General features: G+C 44.0%; 1 protein-coding gene across 1 annotated transcript in view; it reads right to left on the bottom strand.

Moving 5' to 3' along the window:
• Nucleotides 1-18,911, bottom strand: part of LOC135515071 (ankyrin repeat and sterile alpha motif domain-containing protein 1B-like) — a 416,040-nt gene that overhangs the window by 169,569 nt on the left and 227,560 nt on the right. Inside the window, 2 exon segments of the mRNA XM_064938895.1 lie at nt 1,469-1,611; nt 18,397-18,550. Of these exon segments, the coding sequence (XP_064794967.1) occupies nt 1,469-1,611; nt 18,397-18,550 (297 nt within the window).

Below are 18,911 nucleotides of genomic sequence, written 5' to 3'. Positions count from 1 at the left end.
GTTCATCCCTTTGTCACATCCCTCCTTTTTTCTGCTTTTGTCTGCTCCCGTCAGAGATCAAGAGCTTTAGGGGATCTAACATGGCCAGACGGCAGAACAGATCAGAAAGGAGAATAAAGAACGACGAGAACAAAAGGTATTCACATCGACATGAGCCGATACCCTTTTCTGACATGGTGATCTTGGAAGTTGGACAACATCACCCTAGACACCGATCTAATGTCTGTTTCTGTTCCCTCCCCTAAGGTTACAAATAGAATTTAGGGAGGATAAGCTGATCTTAGATCTGTCCCCAAGGGAACAAGTTTTTATTTATAATTTTTTATTTAATCTTTATTTAACTCGGCAAGTCAGTTAAGAACAAATTCTTATTTACAATCATGGCCTACCCCGGTCAAACCCGGAAGACGCTGGGCCAATCGTGCGCCGCCCTACGGGACTCCCAATCACGGCCAGTTGTGATACAGCCTGTGTTAAAGCTCTATTGACTACACAGACTGTATTTCACAACAGATGAACTAGCCAGATGAAGCAATGATATGAAAGTAAATCAAGTTTCAAGAATGAATCATGTAATCTAATACTCTAGCTTGTTATTAGGCTGGTGCATATTCTGCTCTTTAATTGTTTATTTCACTCTTAGAACACACAGCAGTAGCAGGGAAAGCCTGTTACTGCTGTTATGCAAATGTAAACATTTCAAATAGACAATGTGCACGTTGGGGGGGGGTCTATGTGTGTTTGTGAGAGAGGTAAATATTGAAACCTGCTGCAGCAACCGTAAACGCCTGTCTTCAACAAGCCAGGCGCCAAGTATTCCTTCACACTACAATGGTGTGTGTGTGTGATACTAGTATCACACTGCACTGGAAAAATAAGGAGAGAGACAGAGACAGAGAGAGACAGAGACAGAGACAGAGACAGAGAGAGAGCAAAATAGAGAGATAGAAAAATAGATGGAAATACAAAAGAGGGAAAGAGCTTAAGAAAGAGATGAGAGAGATACACAAAGAGAGAGAGAGATACAAAGAGAGAGAGATACAAAGAGAGAGAGATACAAAGAGAGAGAGAGATACAAAGAGAGAGAGATACAAAGAGAGAGAGAGAGATACAAAGACAGAGAGAGATACAAAGAGAGAGAGAGATACAAAGAGAGAGAGAGATACAAAGAGAGAGAGATACAAAGAGAGAGAGATACAAAGAGAGAGAGAGAGATACAAAGAGAGAGAGAAAGCAAGAGAGAGGTTGTCATTGCGGCATGATACATTGAATAAAAACATTACTGTACTCAAACTGAATATTCTTCCAATGTGAAAGACCTATTACCCTCTGCTAAGATCACTTTAGAGGTCACAGCTATTTGTGGTCCCACATCCCTACACAGCTTCACTCAACCAAATACACCATTCACCGTGTGTGTGTGTGTGTGTGTGTGTGGCGCGGGGGAGGTTTACATTATGTGGCTCACCTGTGGGCGGATGACTCTGTCAATGCTCTTCAGGGCAGTGTCTGGGGAGGGGGGAGAGCAGTCTGGAGTAGGCCCCGTCGGTGAGGAGCTGTTCCTATGGTTACACAGCTCCGGCTCAGTCACCATCACCTGGGGAGAGTGGCCTTGAAAGAGAGACAGAGAGAGAGAGAGAAAGGGAGAGGGGGGGGAGTGGAGAGAGAGAGAGAGAGAGAGAAAGGGAGAGGGGGTGGGGGAGTGGAGAGAGAGAGCGAGACAAGAGAAGGGGGGGGTGTATATTTAATGAAGCCTGGATCAAATGAAGACCAATCCAAACAGAGAGAAAGAACAGCAGGTATCCATAGAGGGTCAAGGCTGCAATGCATTTCCACTGGACTTCGTTCAGATGTGGCAGCTGCCATGTACGCTCAAATGGCCAACCAACTGAGCACATCTTTCTGTCTTAACTGTCTCTCACACACACACACACACACACACACACACACACACACACACACACACACACACACACACACACACACACAAAGTCAAAATAAAGAAGAACCCTTGAATGAGTAGGTGTGTCAAAACTTTTGACTGGTCCTGTAGAGCTACCGTCCTGTAGGTTTTAACTCCAGTAGAGCTACCGTCCTGTAGGTTTTAACTCCAACCATGTTCCTGTAGAGCTACAGTCCTGTAGGTTCTAACTTCAACACTGTTCCTGTAGAGCTACCGTCCTGTAGGTTTTAACTCCAGCAGAGCTACCGTCCTGTAGGTTTTAACTCCAACCATGTTCCTGTAGAGCTACAGTCCTGTAGGTTCTAACTTCAACCCTGTTCCTGTAGAGCTACCGTCCTGTAGGTTTTAACTCCAACCATGTTCCTGTAGAGCTACAGTCCTGTAGGTTCTAACTTCAACCCTGTTCCTGTAGAGCTACCGTCCTGTATGTTTTAACTCCAACCCTGTTCCTGTAGATCTACCGTCCTGTAGGTTTTAACTCCAACCATGTTCCTGTAGAGCTACAGTCCTGTACGTTTTAACTACAACCCTGTTCCTGTAGAGCTACCGTCCTGTAGGTTTTAACTCCTATAGAGCTACCGTCCTGTAGGTTTTAACTCCAACCCTGTTCCTGTAGAGCTACCGTCCTGTAGGTTTTAACTCCAACCCTGTTCCTGTAGATCTACCGTCCTCTAGGTTTTAACTACAACCCTGTTCCTGTAGAGCTACCGTCCTGTAGGTTTTAACTCCCACCCTGTTCATGTAGAGTTACAGTCTTGTAGGTTTTAACTCCAACCCTGTTCCTGTAGAGCTACAGTCCTCTAGGTTTTAACTACAACCCTGTTCCTGTAGAGCTACCGTCCAGTAGGTTTTAACTCCAACCCTGTTCATGTAGAGTTACAGTCTTGTAGGTTTTAACTCCAACCCTGTTCCTGTAGATCTACTGTCCTGTAGATCTACCATCCATATGTGTTATTTCATAGCTTTGATGTCTTCACTATAATTCTACAATGTAGAAAATAGTCAAAATAAAGAAGAACCCTTGAATGAGTAGGTGTGTCAAAACCTTTGACTGGTCCTGTAGAGCTACCGTCCTGTAGGTTTTAACTCCAACCATGTTCCTGTAGAGCTAAAGTCCTGTAGGTGTTTAACTCCAACCCTGTTCCTGTAGAGCTACAGTCCTGTAGGTTAACTCCAACCCTGTTCCTGTAGAGCTACCATCCTGTAGGTTTTAACTCCAACCATGTTCCTGTAGAGCTAAAGTCCTGTAGGTTAACTCCAACCCTGTTCCTGTAGTTACAGTCTTGTAGGTTTTACCTACAACCCTGTTCCTGTAGAGCTACTGTCCTGTAGGTTTTAACTCCAACCCTGTTCCTGTAGAGCTACCGTCCTGTAGGTTTTACCTACAACCCTGTTCCTGTAGAGCTACAGTCCTGTAGGTTTTAACTCCAACCCTGTTCCTGTAGAGCTACAGTCCTGTAGGTTTTAACTCCAACCCTGTTCCTGTAGAGCAACAGTCCTGTAGGTTTTAACTCCAACCCTGTTCCTGTAGAGCTACCGTCCTGTAGGTTTTAACTCCAACCCCGTTCCTGTAGAGTTACCATCCTGTAGGTTTTTAACTCCAACCCTGTTCCTGTAGAGCTACCGTCCTGTAGGTTTTAACTCCAACCCTGTTCCTGTAGAGCTACCGTCCTGTAGGTTTTAACTCCTGTAGAACTACCGTCCTGTAGGTTTTAACTCCAACCCTGTTCCTGTAGAGCTACCGTCCTGTAGGTTTTAACTCCAACCCTGTTCCTGTAGAGCTACCGTCCTGTAGGTTTTAACTCCAACCTTGTTCCTGTAGAGCTACCGTCCTGTAGGTTTTAACTCCAACCCTGTTCCTGTAGAGCTACCGTCCTGTAGGTTTTAACTCCAACCCTGTTCCTGTAGATCTACTGTCCTGTAGGTTTTAACTCCAACCATGTTCCTGTAGAGCTACGGTCCTGTAGGTTTTAACTCCAACCCTGTTCCTGTAGAGCTACCGTCCTGTAGGTTTTAACTTATGTAGAGCTACCGTCCTGTAGGTTTAAACTCCAACCCTGTTCCTGTAGAGCTACCGTCCTGTAGGTTTTAACTCCCACCCTGCTCCTGTATAGCTACTGTCCTGTAGGTTAACTCCCACCCTGTTCCTGTAGAGCTACCGTCCTGTAGGTTTTAACTCCAACCCTGTTCCTGTAGAGCTACCGTCCTGTAGGTTTTAACTCCCACAGTGCTCCTGTATAGCTACCGTCCTGTAGGTTAACTCCCACCCTGTACCTGTAGAGCTACCATCCTGTAGGTTTGAAATCCTGTAGAGCTACCGTCCTGTAGGTTTTAACTCCCGCCCTGTTCCTGTAGAGCTACCATCCTGTAGGTTTTAACTCCAACCCTGTTCCTGTAGAGCTACAGTCCTGTAGGTTAACTCCAACCCTGTTCCTGTAGAGTTACAGTCTTGTAGGTTTTAACTCCAACCCTGTTCCTGTAGAGCTACAGTCCTGTAGGTTTTAACTCCAACCCTGTTCCTGTAGAGCTACAGTCCTGTAGGTTTTAACTCCAACCCTGTTCCTGTAGATCTACTGTCCTGTAGATCTACCATCCATATGTGTTATTTCATAGCTTTGATGTCTTCACTATAATTCTGTTAGTCAAAATAAAGTAAGAACCCTCCTGAGTAGGTGTTCAAAACTTTTGACTGGTCCTGTAGAGCTACCGTCCTGTAGGTTTTAACTCCAACCCTGTTCCTGTAGAGCTACAGTCCTGTAGGTTTGTTCCTGTAGAGCTAAAGTCCTTGTTCCTGTAACTACCATCCTGTAGGTTTTAACTCCAACCCTGTAGAGCTACAGTCCTGAAGGTTTTAACTCCAACCCCGTTCCTGTAGAGCTACAGTCCTGTAGGTTTTAACTCCAACCCCGTTCCTGTAGAGTTACCGGCCTGTAGGTTTTTAACTCCAACCCTGTTCCTGTAGAGCTACCGTCCTGTAGGTTTTAACTCCAACCCTGTTCCTGTAGAGCTACCATCCTGTAGGTTTTAACTCCTGTAGAGCTACCGTCCTGTAGGTTTTAACTCCCACCCTGTTCCTGTAGAGCTACCGTCCTGTAGGTTAACTCCAACCCTGTTCCTGTAGAGCTACCATCCTGTAGGTTTTAACTTGTAGATCTCCAAACCCCACCCTGTTCTGTAGAGATACCATCCTGTAGGTTAACTCCAACCCTGTTCCCGTAGAGCTACCGTCCTGTAGGTTAACTCCAACCCTGTTCCTGTAGAGCTACCATCCTGTAGGTTTTAACTCCCACCCTGTTCCTGGAGAGATACCATCCTGTAGGTTAACTCCAACCCTGCTCCTGTAGAGTTACAGTCTTGTAGGTTTTAACTCCAACCCTGTTCCTGTAGATTTACTGTCCTGTAGATCTACCGTCCATATGTGTTATTTCATAGCTTTGATGTCTTCACTATAATTATACAATGTAGAAAATAGTCAAAATAAAGAAGAACCCTTGAATGAGTAGGTGTGTCAAAACCTTTGACTGGTCATGTAGAGCTACCGTCCTGTAGGTTTTAACTCCAACCATGTTCCTGTAGAGCTAAAGTCCTGTAGGTTTTTAACTCCAACCCTGTTCCTGTAGAGCTACAGTCCTGTAGGTTAACTCCAACCCTGTTCCTGTAGAGCTACCATCCTGTAGGTTTTAACTCCAACCATGTTCCTGTAGAGCTAAAGTCCTGTAGGTTTTTAACTCCAACCCTGTTCCTGTAGAGCTACAGTCCTGTAGGTTAACTCCAACCCTGTTCCTGTAGTTACAGTCTTGTAGGTTTTTACTCCAACCCTGTTCCTGTAGAGCTACAGTCCTGTCGGTTTTAACTACAACCATGTTCCTGTAGAGCTACAGTCCTGTAGGTTTTAACTCCCACCCTATTCCTGTAGAGCTACAGTCCTGTCGGTTTTAACTCCTACCCTGTTCCTGTAGAGCTACCGTCCTGTGGGTTTTAACTCCAACCCTGTACCTGTAGAGTTACCATCTGGTAGGTTTTTAACTCCAACCCTGTTCCTGTAGAGCTACTGTCCTGTAGGTTTTAACTCCAACCCTGTTCCTGTAAAGCTACCGTCCTGTAGGTTTTAACTCCAACCCTGTTCCTGTAGAGCTACAGTCCTGTAGGTTTTAACTCCAACCCTGTTTCTGTAGAGCTACCGTCCTGTAGGTTTTAACTTCTGTAGAGGTACCGTCCTGTAGGTTTTAACTCCAACCCTGTTCCTGTATGGCTACAGTCCTGTAGGTTTTAACTCCCACCCTGTTCCTGTAGAGCTACCGTCCTGTAGGTTTTACCTACAACCCTGTTCCTGTAGAGCTACTGTCCTGTAGGTTTTAACTCCAACCCTGTTCCTGTAGAGCAACAGTCCTGTAGGTTTTAACTCCAACCTTCTTTCTGTAGAGCTACCGCCCTGTAGGTTTTAACTCCAACCCCGTTCCTGTAGAGTTACCATCCTGTAGGTTTTTAACTCCAACCCTGTTCCTGTAGAGCTACCGTCCTGTAGGTTTTAACTCCAACCCTGTTCCTGTAGAGCTAAAGGCCTGTAGGTTTTAACTCCAACCCTGTTTCTGTAGAGCTACCGTCCTGTAGGTTTTAACTCCTGTAGAGCTAACGTCCTGTAGGTTTTAACTCCTGTAGAGCTACCGTCCTGTAGGTTTCAACTCCAACCCTGTTCCTGTAGAGCTACCGTCCTGTAGGTTTTAACTCCAACCCTGTTCCTGTCGAGCTACCGTCCTGTAGGTTTTAACTCCCACCCTGTTCCTGTAGAGCTACCGTCCTGTAGGTTAACTCCCACCCTGTTCCTGTAGAGCTACCATCCTGTAGGTTTTAACTCCTGTAGATCTACCGTCCTGTAGGTTTTAACTCCCACCCTGTCCTGTAGAGATACCGTCCTGTAGGTTTTAACTCCCACCCTGTTCCTGGAGAAATACCGTCCTGTAGGTTAACTCCAACCCTGTTCCTGACGAGCTACCGTCCTGTAGGTTAACTCCAACCCTGTTCCTGACGAGCTACCGTCCTGTAGGTTTTAACTCCCACCCTGTTCCTGGAGAGATACCGTCCTGTAGGTTAACTCCAACTCTGTTCCTGTAGAGCTACCATCCTGTAGGTTTTAACTCCCACCCTGTTCCTGGAGAGATACCGTCCTGTAGGTTAACTCCAACCCTGTTCCTGTCGAGCTACCGTCCTGTAGGTTTTAACTCCCACCCTGTTCCTGGAGAGATACCATCCTGTAGGTTAACTCCCACCCTGTTCCTGTCGAGCTACCGTCCTGTAGGTTTTAACTCCCTTCCTGTTCCTGGAGAGATACCGTCCTGTAGGTTTTAACTCCCACCCTGTTCCTGGAGAGATACCGTCCTGTAGGTTTTAACTCCAACCCTGTTCCTGTAAAGCTACCGTCCTGTAGGTTTTAACTCCAACCCTGTTCCTGTAGAGCTACAGTCCTGTAGGTTTTAACTCCAACCCTGTTCCTGTAGAGCTACCGTCCTGTAGGTTTTAACTTCTGTAGAGGTACCGTCCTGTAGGTTTTAACTCCAACCCTGTTCCTGTATGGCTACAGTCCTGTAGGTTTTAACTCCCACCCTGTTCCTGGAGAGATACCGTCCTGTAGGTTATCTCCAACCCTGTTCCTGTAGAGCTACCGTCCTGTAGGTTTTACCTACAACCCTGTTCCTGTAGAGCTACTGTCCTGTAGGTTTTAACTCCAACCCTGTTCCTGTAGAGCAACAGTCCTGTAGGTTTTAACTCCAACCTTCTTCCTGTAGAGCTACCGCCCTGTAGGTTTTAACTCCAACCCTGTTTCTGTAGAGCTACATTCCTGAAGGTTTTAACTCCAACCCCGTTCCTGTAGAGTTACCATCCTGTAGGTTTTTAACTCCAACCCTGTTCCTGTAGAGCTACCGTCCTGTAGGTTTTAACTCCAACCCTGTTCCTGTAGAGCTACCGTCCTGTAGGTTTTAACTCCTGTAGAGCTACCATCCTGTAGGTTTTAACTCCTGTAGAGCTACCGTCCTGTAGGTTTTAACTCCAACCCTGTTCCTGTAGAGCTACCGTCCTGTAGGTTTTAACTCCAACCCTGTTCCTGTCGAGCTACCATCCTGTAGGTTTTAACTCCCACCCTGTTCCTGTAGAGCTACCGTCCTGTAGGTTAACTCCCACCCTGTTCCTGTAGAGCTACCATCCTGTAGGTTTTAACTCCTGTAGATCTACCGTCCTGTAGGTTTTAACTCCCACCCTGTCCTGGAGAAATACCGTCCTGTAGGTTAACTCCAACCCTGTTCCTGGAGAGGTTAACTCCAACCCTGTCCTGTAGGTTAACTCCCACCCTGTTCCTGGAGAGATACGAGGTTAACTACCGTCCTGTAGGTTTTAACTCCCACCCTGTTCCTGGAGAGATACCGTCCTGTAGGTTAACTCCAACTCTGTTCCTGTAGAGCTACCGTCCTGTAGGTTTTAACTCCCACCCTGTTCCTGGAGAGATACCGTCCTGTAGGTTAACTCCAACCCTGTTCCTGTCGAGCTACCGTCCTGTAGGTTTTAACTCCCACCCTGTTCCTGGAGAGATACCATCCTGTAGGTTAACTCCCACCCTGTTCCTGGAGAGATACCGTCCTGTAGGTTAACTCCAACCCTGTTCCTGTCGAGCTACCGTCCTGTAGGTTTTAACTCCCACCCTGTTCCTGGAGAGATACCATCCTGTTCCTGTCGAGGTTTTAACTCCCACCCTGTTCCTGGAGAGATACCGTCCTGTAGGTTAACCCCAACCTGTTCCTGTAGAGCTACCGTCCTGTAGGTTTTAACTCCCACCCTGTTCCTGGAGAGATACCGTCCTGTAGGTTTTAACTCCCACCCTGTTCCTGGAGAGATACCATCCTGTAGGTTTTAACTCCAACTCTAATCTAGAGCATATAATAATGAGCTGGTTGATACCCGAATCAGGTCACTTACAACTGGGGTTGGAGCAAAACCAACAGGAGGGCAGTGCTCCATCAACAGGGTTGTAGAGCCATGTCCTAACGTATTGCACAAGTTGACTGCAGGCATTTACTTAAAAAGTAACAACAAATATATAACATCAAATAACATTTTATTGGTCGCATACACATATTTAGCAGATGTTGTTGCGGGTGTAGTGAAATGCTTATTACTAAAATATAAACTCAGCAAATAATGAAACGTCCTCTCACTGTCAACTGCGTTTATTTTCAGCAAACTTAACATGTGTAAACATTTGTATGCACATAACAAGATTCAGAAACTGAGACATAAACTGAACAAGTTCCACAGACATGTGACTAACAGAAGTAGAATAATGTGTCCCTGAACAAAGGGGGGTCAAAATCAAAAGTAACAGTCAGTATCTGGTGTGGCCACCAGCTGCATTAAGTACTGCAGTGCAGCTCCTCCTCACAAATTATTTTTGAAAGACAGGGTCCTGAAAAAGGGGCGTTTCTTTTTTTTTCTGAGTTTATATTGAAATGTATAAAAAATATATATAAGAAATTGTTTCAATAGTATTGACGGTATAAAAAAACTCACATCTGGACATCAAAGCCAGTTCCACTGCGTTTTTTAATAATCAGGGACTGATGTAGAACAGGGACACCAAATAGGTGCAATTAATTAATCAGATAGAACAGAAAACCAGTAGGTTCTGGACCTTGCATGGTAAGTGTTGAATACACCTGGTACATACAGTATACCGTCCAAACCTATCTGGGAGGAAGAAAGTGTTTGTATGAGAAGATAGGTAGAGAGACCGAGATAAAGAGACAGAGCGACAGAGAGAGAGGGGGGGGTCTGAGGGATAAATATAAACAGATATGGTATTTTCTATTTTCTTGTAGAGTAAATAAGTTTGTCAGCACTGATGATTGACGTGAGGGTGTGTGTGTGTGTGTCACAAAGACAGTCTGAGGGAGGGAGGTAGTTGATGGGAGAGGTAGAGAAAGAGCGGGCTATAAGATAGAGAGATACAGCAGAGAGGAGAGAGCGGGAGGAAGAAAGTGTTTGTATGAGAGGGAGAAGGTAGGTAGAGAGAGAGAAAGGGGGAGACAGAGAGAGACAGCAAGACAGAGATAGATAGAGAAATAGAAAGAAAGAAAGAAAGAGAAAGAGAAAGAAAGAAAGAAAGAAAGAAAGAGAGAGAGAGAGAGAGGGGCGATCAGAGGTATAAATATAGAACGATATGGTATTTTCCTGTAGAGTAAATAAGCCTGTCAGCACTGATGATTGGTGAGAGGGTGTGTGTGTTGCAAAGACAGTCTGTGTTAGCAGCACAGACAGACCAGTCTGTGTTAATAGGCCAGACCAGCTGTACAGCTAGTTAATGCAGGCATGCAGTACAGTAGGGTTCTCCAACTGGCGGCCAGCGGGCCAAATTTGGCCGCGTGTGATTTCATTTGCCCCCCTCCCCTCCTAAGATTTTTGAGCAAAATAAAACTTGTTAAACATAAGTCTGTAAAAAGACCAGCAAATCAGCTCATAGTGATTGTAATTTAGGAAATATATTTCAAAGTATTCTCACGCATTATAGGTAGATATGTGATTGTATACAAATATAATCAAGGTTTGAAATGATTATGTTTTAGTCAAACATTATATCTGTTTGGGCTTCTTGCAGTCTGCAAATGATTCATAATTATGTTCTGGCCCCCGACCATCCACTCAATAATAAATATCCCCACGGCTGAATCTAGTTGATGCTCCCTGCTGTACAGTACTGATGGGATATTATCCTGGGGCTATATAGGGTGTGTGTGTATGTACAGTATGTGTGTGTTTGGGTTTATGCGCGTGTTTGTGTGTGTAGCTGCTCACATGCTCCCAATGCCATTCCCCATTAACCAATTACAGTTCAGCTCCCACTATCATGTCGCAGAATGCTCCAATTACAGTTAAGCTCCCACTATCATGTCGCAGAATGCACCAATTACAGTTAAGCTCCCACTATCATGTCGCAGAATGCACCAATTACAGGTCTGCCTCTCAACGCTACATCTCATACAGGATTGTCCTTTAGTGTCAAATGTGCAACAAAACAACATGCTACTTTGAAACAGCTATAGTGTACACACACACACACACACACACAGAGAGAATAGGCTTGAGAACCTCCAACCGGACAGGAGGAAAGTGGGAGCCCAGATACTTCACACCCAGGGAAAGAGCATCCAAACTGGGCTTCCAGAGAGCAAAATCCCCTCTTTCTGGAACTATCCTAACACAGCTTGACACGACACAGCAAAACAAAAGCTTGCACCACAACTGGGCACCTGACAAAACGCTCACACACACACACACACACTCTTTTCTCTGTCTTTATCGGTGTCCACACTTGAACTTTAACCTATGAAAGTTCTCAGATCTGAAAGAGTGTTTACGAACATGAAATCATGTGCAATTCTAACAGCCCATAATTTGGAGGGGGTGATTCTAGTCATTTGATGTTCAGCTGTCTGTGGATCAATAGGCCCAGAACGTTCACAACTTTCAGCTCGATAGCACTATCAGAGCAATCTAAAACCATTTCAGAGATGTACTATCTTGCCCTAGTGATACCGCACCAGAGCAATCTAAAACCATTTCAGAGATGTGCTATTATCTTGCCCTAGTGATACCGCACCAGGGCAATCTAAAACCATTTCAGAGATGTACTATCTTGCCCTAGTGATACCGCACCAGAGCAATCTAAAACCATTTCAGAGATGTGCTATTATCTTGCCCTAGTGATACCGCACCAGAGCAATCTAAAACCATTTCAGAGATGTGCTATTATCTTGCCCTAGTGATACCGCACCAGAGCAATCTAAAACAATTTCAGAGATGTGCTATTATCTTGCCCTAGTGATACCGCACCAGAGCAATCTAAAACCATTTCAGAGATGTGCTATTATCTTGGCCTTTTTCATATCACAGATTAGTGGTTCTCAGACATTGTTTTTTTGTGAGTCACCTAGTAAACAAAACATGTTTCAAGCCAGGATCTGCCGCTGAAGGAATAAGCCTTGAGCTAAAAGTTTGCAGACTTCATCACAACAATTTTGATGTTTAAAAAAAAAAAATGAACAATTGCTGGAGACCCACAGGGTGTGTACGGTTTTGTTCCAGCCTTGCACTAATTAACAACAACTTTTTCAACTTATGATCAAACAGCTGACTGTCATAAATCCTTCAACTCCGATCCAGTACCTTAGGTACTTCAAGGTTGAGTTGATATTTCTTGCTCAGTAGAAGCATAGTTATTAGCACAGTAATATTGTATAGGCTGTGTTCAAACCTAGTCTGCCCTCTTGATATGAAAAGCATATTGTACCATCTGTCTCCTACCGTTTGGTCTCATGATAATTTGACTGTGTTCAGCCTTGCCATACTGATAATAATATCCATCTTGGTAGTATTCCACAACCCCAGCCTCTGACTCCAGAGAGATATGGTGTTGACTCTGTATGCATGAACACAGGTGGTTGGTCAATTACATGTGAATATTCATGAGCAGTTCACCACTCCTCTTTAATGATTCAAACAAAATGGCTGCCAACAAGTGGTGGGGAAAATCTCAGCGCGCGGGAGGGAGGAGTGAAAGTGTGTGTGTGTGTGTGTGTGTGTGTAACGTGCGTAACGTGTGTGTATGCCTCACAATTCCTCCCACACCCCACCCCTCCTTGCCCATACTCAATGGGACGTGACTGTTCTAATGGCAGAGCCTGGAGAGTTAGTTGTGCTTCTTATTTCGTGTTGTCGTTGGTTAGTCTGAGCACAATTACCCAAATGTCACCTCCAGAGCTTCATCACGGGGGGAAATGGACTGGAACAGAACGACATCTTGGCTTCAGCCTCAGGGAAAGAAGGGAAGGAGGATAAAGGAGGGGGAGCAGAGAGGAGTGGAAGCATTGGATCGGAGGAAGGGAAGGGTAGATGCTGTGGGAGGGTCAATTGAAAGTGAAAGTTTGTGTGTGTCAAGAACTATTTTCTGGTGTGTGTGTGTGCACGCCTGTCTGCGTATATTTGGTGAGTGCGTGTGTGTGTGGCTGCAGTAGCCCATGTGTTTACCCTTGGAGTCGATAGCCATTACCGCTAACCACTTAGCGGTGATAGCTAGCCGTCGGTCTCCTGCCCTGTACGTGATTGCAGGCCTCTAAGCCTCATCGTCACTATATTAAGACACCCTGCTTTCAAAAACCCATAATATCCCTGTCTGTGGGCTCCTTTATACGCTGTTAGATTATACAGTATATAAGAGTCCCTTACTATTCTAGCTGTTTGCTAAATGTAACTGCATTGAAACAGATTGCTACTGTGCTGTGTCTTCCCCCCTGAAGAGGTTTCATTATGCAGTATGTGTAGCCTATGTGCTTCTGCAGCACACATAGAGACACAGTGGCTGTGAACGAGCCGTTTGAGGTGATCTTACACTGTGAAGGAGAGAGAGGGAGAGAAAGAGCGAGAGAGAAAGAGAGAGAGAGGGGGAAAGAAAGATTGAAGAGTACATTTAAGTAGACACACTGACAGGGGAAAGTGCAACACTAAGACACAATGCATACTGTGAGACAGCATGGTTATTTTTGGTGGATGCTACTGACTTAGTCATCATCATCTCAGCATCATCTCTGAGGACAAGTTAGTAGTCCCTATGTCATGCCTAAGTCGTCCCTAAGTCCCTATGCCCCAGCCAGGTAGGTCTGCAGTAGCAGACAGTGAGAGGTAGATTTGAGATGTAAAAAGTCTTCTCATTAAGACCACAGAGGTTTAGAGCCTCCTTAGAGATGCTGCTGCTTCTGCCAGCTAACTATACAGCATAGGACAGGTATCTTTCCTTTAAAGCTGCTGCTGCCTGTTGCACTGCCAGCTAACTATACAGCGTAGGACAGGTATCTTTCCTTTAAAACTGCTGCTGCTGCTTCTGCCAGCTAACTATACAGCATAGGACAGCATGTGACTGGGCTAGGGTTGAATACTGGGAACCAGGTTACTGAGATTTACTGAGATTTCCTTCCCAAACTCTACTCCCTTTTCCCAGGATAAATAACTGCGACAAACCGGTATATTATAATAAATTATTTCTATGAACAGCATGACATGAAATGGAACTATTAAATGATATGCAATGTCTAAATCTAGCTTCTCTACAGCCTTCGCTCTGCTATCTGCATGATCAATCATCAACGCTCAGGGTGGGGACAGACAGCGCATCTCAGTACGGAGCGCAGTTTACAATGCCTGTTTCATCTCATCATGGTAACTTTTTATCTTGTGACAGGTAGGCCTACATTTCCTGCAACAATCTATGCTACAATAATATAAAGACTGAATGCGTGTCTAATTTACACATCTCCATCTGGCTTTCGGGGTCACCTTATTATTTTATTTGTAAAGATAATTGTTTGGTTTTAAACAGCCTATCACTCGAATATCATTGCTTTAAATCAGAGTGCATGTGAGCACTCTCTCACAGTCTCTCTCTCTCATCAATTCCATTCAAATTGCATCCAAAATAGATAATCCTGTTCAAGAATCTACTAGAAAATCTACGGCAAGATCTAAAAATGGTTGCCCAGCAATGATCAACAACCAATTTGACAGAGCTTGAAGAATGTTGAAAAGAATAATAGGTAAATATTGCGCAATCCAGGTGTGGAAAACTCTTATAGGCTTACCCAGAAAGACTTACAGCTGGAATCGGGATCCCGAGCTGACAAGGTACAAATCTGTAGTTCTGCCCCTAAACAGGCAGTTAACCCACTGTTCCTAGGCTGCCATTGAAAATAAGAATTTGTTCTTAACTGACTTGCCTAGTTAAATAAAGGTTAAATTAAATCACTGCCAAAGGTGCTTCTACAAAGTATTGACTCAGGGGTGTGAATACTTATGTAAATCAGACATTCACTTTGTCATTATGGGGTATTGTTGATGGGTGTGAAAAAATATATTTTTAATACATTTTGAATTCAGGCTGTAACACAATAACATGTGGAACAGAGTTTGATTTCATCAGAACAGAGAATTTCTCATGGTCAGAGTCCTTTAGGTGCCTTTTGGCAAACTCCAAGTGGGCTGGCATGTGCCTTTTACTGAAGAGTGGCTTCGGTCCGGCCACTGATTGGTGGCATGCTGCAGAGATGGGAGAACCTTCCAGAAGGACAACCATCTCCACAGAGGATCTCTGGAGCTCTGTCAGAGTGACCATCGGGTTCTTGGTCACCTCCCCGAGCAAGCCCTTCTCCCCCAATTGGTCAGTTTGGCCGAGTGGCCAGCTCTAGGAAGATTATTGGTGGTTCAAAACTTCTTCCATTTAAAAATGATGGAGGCCACTGTGTTCTTGGGGACCTTCAATGCTGCAGAAATCTTTTGGTACCCTTCACCAGACCTGTGCCTTGACACAATCCTTTCTCTGAGCTCTACGGACAATTCCTTTGACCTCATGGCTTGTTTTTTATTTCTCTGACATGCACCGCCAACTGTGGGACCTGATATAGACAGATTTGTGCCTTTCCAAATCATGTCCAATCAATTGAATTTACCACAGGTGTACTCCAAGTTGTAGAAATATCTCAAGGATGATCTGAGGGAAACAGGATGCACCTGAGCTCAATTTCAAGTCTCATAGTAAAGGGTCTGAATAGTTATGTAAAGAAGGTATTTTATGTTTTTTATGTTTCATACATTTGCAAACATTTCTAAAAACCTGTTTTCAATTGTAAACTGTTTTCAATGTAATACATTTTAGAATAAGGCTGTAACGTAACAAAATGTGGAAAAAGTCAAGGGGTCTGAATACTTTCCGAATGCACTGTAGCTAGCTACATCTAAGGGCTTTGTTCTTCTGTTGTGGGTAATGTGCAGTAGCCTATACTGTATATCAAAGGCTATGTCTTGGATAACGGCACAATCATTTGGGTTTTTTGGTGCTTGGGTTCATAAAATGTCTTTAATGTATGGCTCATAAAATGTCTTTAATGTATGGCTCATAAAATGTCTTTAATGTATGGCTCATAAAATGTCTTTAATGTATGGCTCATAAAATGTCTAATGTATGGCTCATAAAATGTCTTTAATGCAGGGCTCATAAAATGTCTTTAATGCATGGCTCATAAAATGTCTTTAATGTATGGCTCATAAAATGTCTTTAATGCATGGCTCATAAAATGTCTTTAATGTATGGCTCATAAAATGTCTAATGTATGGCTCATAAAATGTCTTTAATGTATGGCTCATAAAATGACTTTAATGTATGGCTCATAAAATGTCTTTAATGTATGGCTCATAAAATGTCTAATGTATGGCTCATAAAATGTCTTTATTGTATGGCTCATAAAATGTCTTTAATGTATGGCTCATAAAATGTCTTTAATGCATGGCTCATAAAATGTCTTTAATGTATGGCTCATAAAATGTCTTTAATGCATGGCTCATAAAATGTCTTTAATGTATGGCTCATAAAATGTCTTTAATGTATGGCTCATAAAATGTCTTTAATGTATGGCTCATAAAATGTCTTTAATGCATGGCTTATCAGGCTCAGGTAGCATCAGGCTTGAATTTTCATGCTGATCAAAGCTCTAATCAATTCCAGACATATTGATATACTTTATACGCTTGCAATTTTGTCCGGAAAAACAGGGTTATCCAGAGAAAAGTGATTTATACTTGGGATGGAACATTTGTAAAATACCGGGGAAATGTTGAGCCCCAGACTGGGCTCTTCTCCTTGTTCCATGTCTCTTTCGCACTCTTTCGGTTGCTCCTTCTCTCTATCTCTCGCTTTCTCTCCATGTCTCTCTCACACTCTCTATCTCTGTCTCTTGTTTCTTTTCTCTCTCCAGAAAAGAGAGAGTGTGAGTGGCTCACAGTCATGTCTCATTACAGATCTGAGTGATTGTGCTAAATGCAGGAATCCCTTATTCCCCCCAGCCCTCCTCTGATTAGTTTAGTTAGCACTTATCCTGAGCTGAACCCCGGAGAAATCTCACCTCTGAAGTCTGTGTGTGTATGAAGGAGTGACTCAGAGCCACTGTCCTTGTAGGCTGACATGAAGAAGCTCCACACACACCTGAGATGTATACAACGGCATTGTAGGTTTCCTTCACCCATTAGAAGTCAATCACACAGCAACATCCAGACAAAAAACAAACAGCCTAACTCTCACCACGACTAATCCAACCACAGTTACCATGACAACCCACCGCTGACTCACCACCTTTTTACTGGGAGTGTGGTAGAGGCACAGTTGCCAGGACAACCCGTGATGTAGCCCACCATGGTATTGGTAGAGAGTAAAATGAGAACCCTGGGCACTGTGCTGCGACGGCTTCGGCTGCGACGCCTGAGAACTGAGCGGAGCTCTATGCCCTCGTCAAACATCGGGTCACACACTGACAGAGCGGATATGGTATCAATGACAACGAGAACGTGGACCCGCTGCTGAGGGGTGACTGCGTGACAGTTTGGGTTAATCTTGATCTCCAGATATCCTACAGTGATCGTGCAGACAGCGGTGACGGGGGTAACTGCGGCCGATGGTAACGGAGGTGACCATCGTTGTTCCTGTAATTACTTCATTATATACAGTACTGGTCAAACGTTAGAACACACCTACTCATTCCAGGGTTCTTCTTTATTTTTACTATTTCTACATTGTAGAATAATAGTGAAGAAGTCATAAATATGAAATTCCACAAACTGAACTCTATGAAGCATTTATTTGGGCTGCAATTTCTGAGGCTGTTAACTCTAATGAACGTATCCTCTGCAGCAGAGGTAACTCTGGGTCTTCCTTTCCTGTGACGGTCCTCGGGAGAGCCAGTTTCATCATAGCGCTTGATGGTCCCTGAACAGGCAGTTACCCCACTGTTCCCAGGCCGTCATTGAAAATAAGAATTTGTTCTTATCTGACTTGCCTAGTTACATTAAGAAATAAATTGAGCTGTTCTTGCAATAATATGGACTTGGTCTTTTATCAAATAGGGCTAACTTCTGTATACTGACCCTAACTTGTCACGACACAACTGATTGGCTCAAACGCATTAAGACGTAAATAAATTCCACAAATTACCAAAGGCACATCTGTTAATTGAAATGCATTCCAGGTGACTACCTCATGAAGCTGGTTGAGAAAATGCCAAGAGTGCACATCTGTCATCAAGGCGGCTATTTGAAGAATCTAAAATCTAAAATATATTTTGATTTGTTAAACTTTTTCGTTGACTATATGATTCCATGTGTTATTTCATAGATTATGTCTTCACTATTATTCTACAATGTAGAAAATAGTAAAAATAAAGAAGAACCCTTGAATAAGTAGGTGGTCTTTTGACCGGTAGTATATATTCAAAATCTACAGTAGTAGATGACAACGGTGACGGAGGTGAATGTAGAATACAGAGGTTGTTGAACAGGTGGTCTGGGTGTGTCCTTACCGTTGAGGGGGCAGGCGTTGAAGAGGCCGATGTCCAGCGAGCAGGGCTTGCGGGTCACGGCGGTGGTGACGGACTCATACGGATTGTCCTCATCCTCCGGTAAGAACACGTCAAGGGATGGCGATGGTACGATCTCCGCCGAGCGCTTCGAGTCCTGATATTGGGAGGGAGAGAGAGAAAGAGAGAGAGCGTGAGAGAGGGAGGAACATGGGGAGAATTTCATGGGTAGTTTCACGTGTGGAAACAGAATATTTGTGTGTAGGTACATTGACAAGCACGGCCAATGTTCAATGTATAACCTTGAATGTTGGATCACCAATGTTTGTTTACTGCCCTTGGTACCATCAGATCACACAAACAACCCATCATCATAACTCATTCACCTCAAGGACATGGTTCCATTCAAACACTGTTCAGGCCTGCTCCCCCTGCTGAGGGAGTTGATTGTACTGCAATTGATTTAATAAGCACAGGCACGACCAGATAGAGGAAATACACTGAAATACACCGATTTT

This window comes from Oncorhynchus masou, chromosome 26 (genome assembly GCF_036934945.1).
Source record: "Oncorhynchus masou masou isolate Uvic2021 chromosome 26, UVic_Omas_1.1, whole genome shotgun sequence".
NCBI classification, from domain to species: Eukaryota; Metazoa; Chordata; class Actinopteri; order Salmoniformes; family Salmonidae; genus Oncorhynchus; species Oncorhynchus masou.
The sequence above is the reverse complement of the archived record's forward strand: the minus strand, read 5'-3'. Positions and strand labels throughout refer to the sequence as shown.